Source organism: Hyperoodon ampullatus, assembly GCF_949752795.1.
Source record: "Hyperoodon ampullatus genome assembly, chromosome: 7".
In the NCBI taxonomy this organism is placed as follows: domain Eukaryota; kingdom Metazoa; phylum Chordata; class Mammalia; order Artiodactyla; family Ziphiidae; genus Hyperoodon; species Hyperoodon ampullatus.
Genome location: NC_136920.1, coordinates 73,299,354 through 73,312,288, shown reverse-complemented (window position 1 = coordinate 73,312,288; position 12,935 = coordinate 73,299,354). Strand labels below are relative to the sequence as shown.

The window sequence follows — 12,935 nt, the reverse complement described above, 5'->3', positions numbered from 1 at the left end:
CCGCTCGGGAAGTTTGGTCCTCGGCAGCCTCCGTCCAGTACAGTGCGGAAGGAGATTCCGGGGCTGGGGTCTCAGAACCCGGCTCGTGGTCTTGGCTGGAGATGGAGTTCAACAATGAGGGTGTGAGGCGACTGCTTGGCAAGGTGCGGCCAGCCCGCCGGGCAGGGTCTGGGGCGCCGGGGCTTGGGGGCGTTTCCACCCCTGGCCGGGCCACCTACTTGAGGCGTTTCCCCGGCTTGTCAAGGGGCTTGGAGCGGGGGGTGGGCTGGCCTGAAGCCGGCTGCGGGGAGCGGCCGCAGGGAGGGCGCGGACCTCTCCTTCCCGAGGCCGGGGCTCTGGCTTCGCCTGCAAATCCGAGATCCCCCAACCTCCACCCGCTGTGAGACCTTCTAACGCCACCAGCTTCTCTTGGTCTCAGCTTCCAGCCCTCGCCAGTCCCTTTAACCACGCCTTTCTCTCTGCAGAAATGGCCTGCCCTCACCCCACCCCCTTTTTTTATGACTTGCGTTGCTAATCCTTTGTAGGACTCAACTCAGATGTCACTCCCTAGAAACAGAATCACTACCTCCTTTACTTGCTTTCAGAAATATCGATGATCACATCTGGAGTAATTATTTACATACAAACCTTACTCGGGCGGTAAACTCTGATGGCAGAGATAGTGCTGTAGTATTCCCATCACCTAGCCTGGCACGACGGAGTGCTGAGTAACTGTGCAGTGAATGAAAGACCTGTGTAGACTTAAGAATGAAGACAGGGTTGGAAGGCCCGGAAAAGATCCTCGTAATGTTGAAAGGTTGAGGTGGAGGACTGACCCGGAAGTCTGACCTGCGTTTCTCGGGCATGACTAACGCCAGTTTCTATGTTACACCAGGCTCTTAGTTCAGGCTCTCTGATTCCCCACCAGTGTACAGTCTGAGGCAACCACATTTTTCACCAGTTTCTTAGTTATATGATTCATAATGCTTCTTAAAACTTCTCTATGCGGAAACCGTACGTTCATGCCGTTTTTTTGTTTTGTTTTTTATGAAAAAAACTGATAAAAATTTTATTGAAGCATGAGACATGATACATTCTGAATAAAACAGTAGAAAAATGTAATGGCAGCAGTTAAATATGAATCATATACATGCACATACTTTTCTGGTTCTTTTGATTACATTTTCCTCTCAAGATAAACTGCTCTCTCTTTAGTTGGGTTTGCCTGTGTCTTTCTTTTGTTGGGGCAGTTTGTACACCCCTTCGAGGTTTTGAAGCCTTATGATTGAAATTGTTTATATACTTGATTTGAATGATTTTATCTACTGTGACAGGTGTGTAGGTCTTGTAGGAAGAGAAGTATCATCGTCCTTAGGACTACACCCTTTCTGTCTCCTCTTCAGAGAACATGAAATTAAAAGAACCACTCTATCAAGTTTTTCAGTGATGGAGGCACGGTGTATTGTCCAGGGGGAAGAATTGCTAAAGCTGAGAATAGAAAAAGAACTTCATAATTTTGGTGGAACTGGAATAAAGGAAAAAGACAAAAGAGAGACAATAATTTTCTCAAGGGTGGGACCAGAATAGTTGAGGCAGGTTTTTGTTTTTGTTTTTTATCATCAGTGCATAGCATGGAGTCTGGCACTTAGGTGCTTAATAAATGTCTGTTGGATGTGGAAATTAAGGAGACCATTTAGAAACACGTTAGTCCAGCAAATATTTCCAAAGTTCCTTAACCCTCGAGGCTGGCAAATAATATAATAACTTAATACTTAGAAATAATTTTACTGCTGAAAAATTTGTGAAGTGAACAATACATTAAAATCAAGCAACTGTAAGGAGAACATGAAAAATCTTATTGAAAACAAATGAAACCTAATAAGTATTCCAACCTAGATAAATATTCCAGCTTCGTGGATGTGAAGATGTCAGCTCTCTCCAGATAGATCTATAGAGCCAATGCAATTCCAATCAAAATTCTAACAGGGTATTTGGGGAACTTTTCAGACTGATTCTAAAATCATTTGGAAGGGCAGAAGGCCAGGAATAATCTTGACATTTTTACAGAAGAAGAATAGTTGTGGGACTTGCTCTACCAGATGTCAAGACTAGTAATTGAGGCTTAGTGTGATATTGGTATAGGATAGACAAATTAACCAGTGGAACAGACTAGAGGGCTTAGAACCATGTTCACATGTGTTTGGAAATGCGATAAAAAACAGAAGAGGCATTGCAGATAACTACAGAAAGGAGAATGCAGAGACAAATGATTATCTATACAGGAGAAAATGAAATTGGACCCTTACCTCTGACCAAACATAAAAATTCCCTGTGGACTGAAGATTCAAGTGTAAAAGACGAGCTTTAAAACATATAGAGAAAAATGTAGGAAAGAATCTTCATGGACTCAGAGTATGCAAACATTTTTTTAAAGAAGACGTAAAATACTCAAAGAAGAGTGATAAATTTGATTGCATTCAAATTAAGAACTTTTATGTATAAAAAGACACCACGAAGAGAGTGAAGAGGCAAAATACAAACTTGGAGAATAATATTGTAACACATAATTGACGAAGTATTGGTATCCAGAATATATAAATTAGCCTACAAATCAATATTAAAACCAATAGAAAATTGGACAAAAGACATGAATAATCTTTTTTTTTTTTTTTTGCGGTACGCGGGCCTCTCCCTGTTGTGGCCTCTCCCGTTGCGGAGCACAGGCTCCGGACGCGCAGGCTCAGCGGCCATGGCTCACGGGCCCAGCCACTCCGTGGCATGTGGGATCTTCCCGGACCGGGGCACGAACCCGTGTCCCCTTCATGGGTAGGCGGACTCTCAACCACTGCGCCACCAGGGAAGCCCACGAATAATCATTTTTTAAAAAACAAAAGAAGAATCAGGGAAATGAATGTTTGCTCAACCCATTAGTAACCATGGAAAAGCAAATTGAGAGCATGGTAAAACACCATTTTCTCTCACTAGATTGTCATAAATTAAGATCATTTCAAAGGGTTTGGAGGATGTGGATGAATGGGAATTTTAAACTCTATGGTAGTTACCATAGAGAATTCATAATATATGAAGCAAGAGACATTCACAGAATTACTCATCATTAAAAATGAGAAACAACCCAAATGTTCATTGACAGAAGGAAGGATAATTTGTTCTGTACTCATTCACACAATGGAAGACACTATGCAGCAGTGAAAATGAATGAACTACATCATGCAACAATACAAGTGAATCTTAGAAACATATTCAGTGAAAAAAATTGGAGGTTATATGCAAGATTATATTTTGATTAAAACAAGAGACAACTAAACAACAAACAGTGTGGTGTTTAGGGATGCACACAAATGCGATAAAAACTATGTAGGGCAAAAGCAAAGGAATGTGACCACACAATTTAAGGTAGGCAGTTGAATGGTTAAGAGAAGGAGCACCCGGACAGATGTAATGGAATTGGAAAGGTCTGTGCTGTCCAGTATGGTAGCCACTAGCCACATGTGGCTCTTTAAATCCATCAAAATTAGATAAAATTAAAAATGAGTTTCTCGGTCACACCAGCCACATATTAAGTGTTAGTAGCCACACGTGTCTTGTGGCTACTGTACTGGACAGAACACATAATGATCTTTTCCACCATGGCAGAAAGTTTTGTTGGACAACACTGTTCTAGATCAAACATGGGTGAGTTGGTGCCTGAGTGTTTATTCTTCAAAATGTATATATATATACATATATGTTTATATGTATATATATTCTTTAGTTGTGTTAAATATTAAGTTTAGAAAACTTCTCTGGTTCCCTAATTCCTATTTCCCACTCCCCTGGCCAAGTTACCTTGGACAGGTAACTTAACCTCGATTTGCTCAGTTATGAAATAATAGGATTGGATTTGATCTGTAAGATTCCTTAATGCTTAATTTTTTTTTAATAAAACGATGCCACAAAGTATTCCTCAGGGTGTTCAACATTTGAGCAATGTCATACAGGAGTACTCTTGATGTTCGTAAGTATCAGTCTACTAAATAAACATACTGTAGTATAGTGGATAAAGTTAAAATTTTAGTAACTTCTCAATTTTTCAGCTGATTTTTATGATAGTGTAATTACTTTAGTTTTAGAATCTCATGGGCCAGTTTTCCTCTTTAGTTCCCTGCCTACACCCTTTAAGCAAATGGCATTATCTGAGGCATATTCCTTGGAGAATGTTATACAAGCTTCTCTTAGGTGGTATAAGAACAGTAATGGAATATATGTCTTAATATTACACTAAGAAGATATTCTGTTTCATATATAGTGAAAATGATATGCTTTTTATTTTTCTAGGACAGATAAAATAGGTCTTTTTCGTCAGAAAGGCAAATCACATATTCGACTAGTAGTGATGTTTGGATTTTCAAGCTCTAACAAAGAGTGCTTTTGCCCTCTTTTGACAAACTTTTATGTCAGTTTTGCAGTTAGATCAATTCTGGTATATAGCCCCATGCAGCCATTAATCATTACATTCTCACAGGATGTTAAGGATGTAGAAAACAGCTTATAACATCAAGTAGAAAACAAAAATTATTTGGTTCATAATAAATGTATATTCCAGGTGACAACAATGCAGCCTTTTGTACATTTGTGTAGTGTCTGGAGTTGAGATGGTTTCATTCACTTTTGTTTTCACTGAATCAGGGACACTGAATCTGGGACTCATTTTTACCCTGCTGTAGTTAATACTGATCGATTCTTAGTTTTAGTGATCTTAGTGATCGATGCTCAGTCCTTTGGATCATAATTGCTTTCTATATCCACTCTACTCATATAAATCTGCCTCTTTGCTAACTCCCATCCAATTAGCCTACATTTATTGAAGCTATACCCTGTGCTAAATGCTATGGGGAAATAAAAATGAGTAAGAGATGTTTCCAGTCCTCAAGTTGTTAATTATACACTTTTTCTTCACCAAATTCTTTCCCATCTTAAAATGACCTTCCTCCTTCCCTCTAATTTTCTGTACCGTTCTAGGCTCTAATGTGAATTGTAGACAGCTCTTTTCAGAGGCCTTTCTGTAACATAGGTATGCTTTGTCGATTCATTATTTCCTGTCGGTACTTACTATTGTATACATATTTTGTTTAATATCTCACTTTTACATATGTTAATCATGAAATCTTCATACATACCTGCTGAAGTTGGCAGGCAGTAGAGCTATATCTCTTTTGCCCATGAAAAACTTAAGACTCAGGGAGAGGAAATAGGATCTCTTAGCAGTTATTTTATTTTCTCCCAATCTCCTCCAACCCTAGGCAACCAATAAGCTACTTTCTGTTTCTATGGATTTGCCTATTTTGGGTACTTTATATACAAGTCATACAATATGTGGCTTTTTGTGTCTGTTTTCTTTAACTTAGTGTAATGTTTTCAAGGTTTATCCATGTATGTATCAGTTCTTCATTTTTATGGATGAATATTCCATTTTATGGATATGTCACTTTATTCATCAGTTGATGGGCATTTGGATTGTTTTCACTTTTTGATTGTTATGAATAATGCTGCTATGAACAATTGTGCACAAGTTTTTGTGTGGACATGTTTTCATTTTTCTTGGGTATATACCTCAGAGTGGAAGTGTTGGGTCATATGGTAACTCTGTGTTTAATCTTTTGAAGAACTGCCAAACTCTTCCAGAGAAGCTGCACCATTTTACCACCAGCAGTGGTGTATGTATATGAGGGTTCTGATTTCTCCACATCCTTTCCCACATTTGTTACTGTCTTTTTGATTATAATATGAATCCTCCGACTTCTTTTTTTTTTTTTTCTAATTTGTTTTTGGCTGCATTGTGTCTTCGTTGCTGCACTCGGGCTTCCTCTAGTTGCGGCGAGCGGGGGCTACTCTTTGTTGTGGTGCGCGGGCTTCTCATTGCGGTGGCTTCTCTTGTTTCGGAGCATGGACTCTAGGCGCGTTGCCTTCAGTAGTTGTAGCACGCGGGCTCAGTAGTTGTGGCTCGTGGGCTCTAGAGCGCAGGCTCAGTAGTTGTGGTGCACGGGCTTAGTTGCTCTGTGGCATGTGGGATCTTCCCCTACTAGGGCTCAAACCCGTGTCCCCTGCATTGCCAGGCGGATTCTTAACCACCACGCCACCAGGGAAGCCCTTTTTTATTCTTTTTTAAGATTGGTTTGGCTGCATTCCTTGAATTTCCATATGAATTTTAAGGTCCATTTGTAAATTTTTGCAAATGATTAAAAAAAGTCAGCTGGGATTTTGATATGGATTGGCGATTGTTGAATCTGTTGGGGAGCATTGCCATCTTAACAATATCAAGTCTTCTGATCTATCGACAAGGGATATCTTTCTATTCATTTAGATCTATTTTAATTTCTTTCAACAAGGTTTTGTAGTTTTTAGAGTCTAAGTTTTGCATCTTGTTAAATTTATTCCTAAGTATTTTATTCTTTTTGATGCTATTGTAAATGTAATTGTTTTCTCAATTTCATTTTCAGAATGGTAATAGACTCTTAACATACTTTTTTTTTTTTCATTTAATGCCTAGCACATTTAATGCCTAACACATTTAATGCCTAGTCCGGGAGGTGGGTATAATTTCTCTTTGCGAATGAGAAAATAAGTGCAAAGAAGTTAAATGATTTTGCCCACAGGGCAACCAAGGTAGTATTTCTGAGACTACATCTGGATGAATGAGGAGGCAGTTCACTCAACCTGACTGCAAACCTTTGCATGCTTTCTGTTTTCCCTTTGAAACCCAGCTGCGGTACCAGGTAGGGAAATTCAGGGTGTCTCAAGTGAATGAGATATTCAGGCATGAGAGGTGGATCTTACAGTGATGAGAGGGGTGCTACATCCTGCCCTACTTCTTAAGCCTTCAGGAAGTATTTAGAGGCATTTGATATAGTGATTAAAGGCCCAGGCACTGGGTTTGAGCTCTGGCTTCACTACTTAACTTGCTATCTACCACAGCAAGTTATTTTGATTCTCTGGCTTTCATTTTCATCTTCTGTAAAGTCAAGCAGTTATAAGCCCTGCCTACTTCATAGGGTCGTTATTAAAAGGATGAAGTCAAATACTATTCATGTTTGTAAAACTCAGAGCCCAGGGCCTAGCACATAGTAAGTGTTCAGTTAAATGTTAATTTGTAATTGTTCTGTTGCTTATAATTTTATTCTTATTCTGTGTTCATTTTTCTCTCTTCAGTACAAGTTCAGGGATCTAACTATGGAAGAACTGAAGAATGTAAATATGTTTTTCCCACATTTCAGATATTCCATGGATACCTATGGTAAGAATTGTATCTTCTAGTTTTTGCTACATTATTTAAACTATTAATTATTTGTTCCTAGAGATCTACAAACTTATTATAATTTCTCATTTCTCTCTTTTTTTTTGCGGTACGCGGGCCTCTCACTGTTGTGGCCTCTCCCGTTGTGGAGTACAGGGCTCCGGACGCACAAGCTCAGCGGCCATGGCTCACGGGCCCAGCCGCTCCGCGGCATGTGGGATCTTCCCCAACCGGGGCACGAACCCATGTCCCCTGCATTGGCAGGCGGACTCTCAACCACTGCGCCACCAGGGAAGCCCTCATTTCTCTCTCTTATCCCCTGATTTTGAGCTACACTTTATGACCTGTGGTTTTTGAGGAAATTTAAGTTAATAAAATTTATATGGTATTAGTTTTCTATTGCTGCTGTAACAAATGAACACAAATTTAGTGGCTTAAAACAACACAGGGACTTCCCTGGTGGTCCAGTGGTTAAGACTTCGCCTTCCAATGCAGGGGGTGCAGGTTCAGTCCCTGGTCAGGGAGTTAAGATCCCACATGCCTCGAGGCCAAAAAACCAAAACATAAAGCAGAAGCAATATTGTAACAAATTCAATAAAGATTTTAAAAATGGTCCACATCAAAAAAAAAATCTTTAAAAAAAAAAGCAACACAAATTACTTAACTTAATTGTATCTAAAAAGTCTCTTTGCCAAATAAGGTAACATATGCACAGGTTCCAAGGATTAGGATATTGGACATCCATGGAGGCCATTATTCTGCCTACCACATATATGGTTGATAATAAATTAATAGCAAAGTTTTTGTTATCTTCTTCACTTAATATAGAGGGTCTGGTTACCTGAGAAAGATTTTACTTTACTATCTTTCAAAATTTCTGACCACAACCCACACTTGGAAATGTATTTTATATCATGACCCCATATACACACAACTAAAGTATTATGTACACCTTGGCGTTTTCTCTTCTATTCCATTCCATACCGTTTAAAAAAAAATGCTGATTGAGACTCACTAAATTGATTTCAGGACCCACGAATTAGTCAAAACACAGTTTTGAAAAGCTTCTTTATTCTACATGGGTATGTCTTGTATTTGAATTAGCTTGGGTTACAAAAATATGTCTAATTCAGAATTATATATTGGAAAATTTGAGGCATTATTGAAGTATTTCTTAGGAATAGCTAATTTTATGTGTGGAAGAAATGATTAGATTCTGGCCTACCTGTGTCTGGCCTCTCTTGATTAGCACCCAGGTATTTGGTGCTGCATAAATGCCTGGGATGGGGGATTTAACAGCTACTATTTATTGAACACCAGATATACTTCCAAATGTTTTATCTATATTATTTTACATATTGTTGTACAACCAAAGCTGTGAGGTGAGTATTATCATCTTCATTTTTCAGAGAAAGAAACTGAGGCTCAGAGAGTTTAAATAACTTGCTTAAGATTACACAGCTAGTTAGGCATGGAGTTGGGGCTTGTACTCATGTCCATCTTGCCCTCTGCTTGAATAATACTTGTTCTTTTACAATCTATAAGTAATCTTATAGATTTAAACCTTTGTTATACCAGTTAATTCTTATTCTCATTTCCCCCATCTAGAGAAAGTAGGCTGTGGTGCCATTAAACCCTCAAGCTATAGGATTAATATTGTCAAGGTACATTTTATTATTGAAGACAATGTTAGTCATGTATTATAATCATTTTTCTTTTGGCTTTTTGAATGATTTGGACAATGACTATTTACACCCATAGTTTCTCTACCACATTTTCAGGTTCTTCTGTGTCCCCGAGAAACAATCCCTGTTCCACTCCTCTGTCCATTTTAGTTTTGCCTTAAGAGTGATCCCTTCACCCATTGTTACCTTTCACTCATATAGTTCAAGGTAAATATTTGTACTTATGTACACTCTTGGCCTTGAGTTTTCTGTCATCCTGGCTTTTCCTCTTCTCCCTTTCTGATAGGTCATCAAGTCTATTTAGACTTTTTTCTTCCCCTGCATAAATAGTATAGTAAGCTACTGAAGTCCTTAAAGGACCACATTCCAAGGCAGTTTGACAGTTTGAAACCAGATGTAGTGTTTTCTGTATTCAGTTCAGAAATTAGGGCATTGATTCTCCATCAGTGTGTCCCAGATGGGTAAGTTGAAATTTCAGGGATGTGAAGATTGAGAAAAGGTTGAGAATAATGGAGCTAGAGAAAGCAAAGATAATTATTAATCCTTCTAAAAGGTCACTTTCAAAAGTAAAACTAACTTCTTTTTTCTGATTATAAAAGTTATAATCTGATATCTGAAAGTGATTATAACTGATGTCACATGTGACAATTATTTGATAATGTCCCCACATTTTATAATCCTTTACTTCTTATTAAGGGTTTTCACATCATCTCATTTAATCATTATGACAACTTTATGATGCAGTCTTGATAGATTTTATATCTTTATTTTATAGATGATGAAACTGAAGTTCAAAGAGGTTAAAGTAACCAAAAGTCACACGCCTCTGTCGACGGAAATAATAAACAGTCTGTAATAGGAATAGAAAAGAGTTTTATTTGAGCCAGTCTGAGCACTATAGCCTCAGATAGTTCTGAAGAGCTTTCCGAAGAAGCATGGTTTTCAGCACAGTTTTATATCTGTCAGAACAAAGAACATCAAACATCACAGGGGTGCATTCCTTCATGGTTTCAAAAAAAGACAAATGAGCATGCACACAATGAGTCAGCATGGCCTTGGCGCCTGTGAAGGGAGCTTTATCATTGAAGGAGTGCTAGCGTTGATGTTTTAGGGAAGGGAGGCATTTATCTCTGTCTTCAAAACAGACATTCTTTACTTCTGGACAATGCACCCTTTTCTTTAATGATTAAAGCAGATGTACAATGTATGTTTAATGGGCCACAAAACTGGCTATTCTAGTTAGCATAAAGCTTAAGTTAAATAATGTATAAGCTAGGATGACTTCCCCATATTTCAATATGTGAAAATTTTTTCCATCACCTCTAAGTAGGAAAAGTTGGCCAAAAACTTGGGATTTCAGTATCTAAGTCCTGTGTTCTTTCAACTACCTGCTCTGCTTTCTAAGAGAACATCATTTAGTTCTTTGCCCTTGTCAACATATTTACTGATTCCTAGATGATGGTATTTAGAAATTATGTGTGTTTCCGTATGTGTGTATGTACATGCACACACTTTAATACAGTTCTTCCTACTTCTGATTGCGCATTCTGGGGCTTTTTTTTTCTTCCAGTTTTCAAAGATAGTTCCCAGAAAAACCTGCTGAATTTCACTGGCACTATTCCTGTGATGTATCAGGGTAAGTGTGGAAGTTGAGAAAATGTGGGAATTTTCTAAAAGAGCAGTTTAATTAGAACTTATATTTGTTTAGTTCCATAACATTCTGAAAGTGGTTTTTTTTGTTTTTGTTTTTTTTTTAAAGAACATTGTTACAAGCCGGTCAATTATTTATTTATTTATTTTTAAAATATTTATTTTTTTGGCCACACTATGTGGCTTGCGGGATCTTAGTTCCCCCAACCGGGGATCAAACCTGGGCCCCCAGCAGTGGAAGCTCAGAGTCCTAACCACTGGGTTGCCAGGGAATTCCCCTCAAAGTGTTTTAACATGTATATGATCTATACTGAACCTTACTGCATATAGCAGAATGCTGTCCCAGTGAAGGAAGGCTTAGGTTAATACCAACAAATTCAGTTCAGTTCAACGAATATTTATTTATTGAATGTCAGCTATCTGCCCACTACTCTGCTAGGTTTTGAGGTACAGAGGCGAGCAAGACAGACATAGGCCTGCGCTCGTGGAGAGCTAACTCTGCTTTCCATAGCAAACTGCAGGGATCTCACCTTTTTCTCCCATTACATGAATGTTTTGTTCCCCTCCCTTTCCCTCTATATGATGTAGCATTATCCCCATTCTATTGGTGAAACTGAGTCCTGCTCACGTGGTTTACCTGAGTCCACACAGCTGCTATCAGACTGGAACTTAAAACTCCAATAGGGGGCTTCCCTGGTGGCGCAGTGGTTGAGAGTCCGCCTGCCAATGCAGGGGACACGGGTTCATGCCCCGGTCCGGGAAGATCCCACATGCCGCTGTGCGGCTGGGCCCATGAGCCATGGCCGCTGGGCCTGCGCATCCGGAGCCTGTGCTCCAAAAAAAAAACTCCAATAGGAAATTTTTTAAACACAGGTGCCATTAAAGCTCAAAAAAAGCAACATATTTTCAGATGACCTGACAGGTTAAAATAGCTAAGTGTTTGCCCAAAAAGAAAAAAAAAATCACTAACTTCCCTATAATTAATTCTGTTTGTCTAGACCTACTTCCTTCAACATTTAACAGGACTAACCTGTCAGATGGGTGTCATAGGAGGTTGCTTATCTAGTATGATTTGAAGAACACCAGAGAAGCATTGGTTCCAATTATTTCTCTGAAGTGGTGCTTGAAATTCCACCATTAAAAATCCATTCCTCTTTTAAAATGCAAATAATCTCAGGAGGAATAACATCCAAAATCACTAATATACAGTGCTGTGTTTATAGAAAATGCTCGGTAAATATTTGTTGAATGATTGAGTTAGTTTATTTGATTACTGGCTGAAGGGCTTAGGAATAGATGAACTTACTGGGTATTTGAAAGAGGGGGTGCACTGAAAAAGGGCTGAGGAAGATCAGGAAACCAAATGGAGAGAGAGCAGTGCAGTTTGCTGTCTCTTACAAAGGATTCATCACTGTATTATGGGAGCACATTGCCCAACAGACACCAAGAAGATGTATTTTGGGGGACTTTTTTCAAAGTAAGTGCTTCATTATGGTAGTGGCTAGACTGTTACAAACCCTCCTTTATTGCTTCCCCCTGCCCCCGTGATGACTTATTGCCAGGGGTACACTCACGTTTTATTCTTCCTCTGTGTATGTTCAATCATAACATCTCCTTTGGCACAGAGAATGCTTAGAAATCCAGTTTGTTTTTTACGAATAGGAATGTGGTTGGAGATGAAAGTAGGTAGCAGTGGGCTCTGAAAAAATTGCAGTGAGGTAGGCAGAGCAGGTATAGAGTCAATTTTTATTTTCTTTCCTTGCTTCTCCCCTCCCAAACTCTCAGACTGTTTTCTGGCTGCCTAGAGAATTTTACTGAGACCTGTTTCCCATTACTTGTATTCTGTGTTTATTATGGTTAGATGTTAGAGAGAGAAAGAATTCTTACCACCCCAATGATTGATTGATTGATTGATTGACTGATTCCATAGTTCTTACCAACCCCAGTGATTTCAAGGGTAGTTGCATATTGACAGAGGAACTTACAAATTTAAATGAATCATTGCTTAGTAACCCTCAGTTTCTAGGACAATGTGGGGAGGTTACAGGAGGGCATAAAAGTTATCTTAAGATGCCACTCATTGGCACTCTGCATCTTCCTAGAGCGGTGGAGTCAGGTCATTGATTCTTATGCTGGTAGTAATTCCAAGGTAGTAATGGTACCTGCAATACCTTTTTTTTTTTTTTGGGTAGTACACTCTTTTTCCCCTTTGCTTTTGACTGGAATTATAGCAACTCCTTGTGATGCATACTAGTTATTTCCTGCTGATCAGAAGGTCAGAATGTATTATCTTTCTCATCTGTAAAATGGGCCAATGATAGAGCCTAACT

The 12,935-nt window shown here is 38.9% G+C and overlaps 1 protein-coding gene across 1 annotated transcript in view; it reads left to right on the top strand.

Annotated features, from left to right (window-relative positions):
• Window positions 1-101: 101 nt before the first annotated feature.
• UEVLD (UEV and lactate/malate dehyrogenase domains) overlaps window positions 102-12,935 on the top strand; it is a gene marked incomplete at both ends in the record, with an annotated part of 31,189 nt that continues 18,355 nt past the window's right edge. Inside the window, 3 exons of the mRNA XM_079707821.1 lie at window positions 102-143; window positions 7,186-7,270; window positions 10,526-10,591. Of these exons, the coding sequence (XP_079563947.1) occupies window positions 102-143; window positions 7,186-7,270; window positions 10,526-10,591 (193 nt within the window). The remainder of the gene's footprint in view (window positions 144-7,185; window positions 7,271-10,525; window positions 10,592-12,935) is intronic.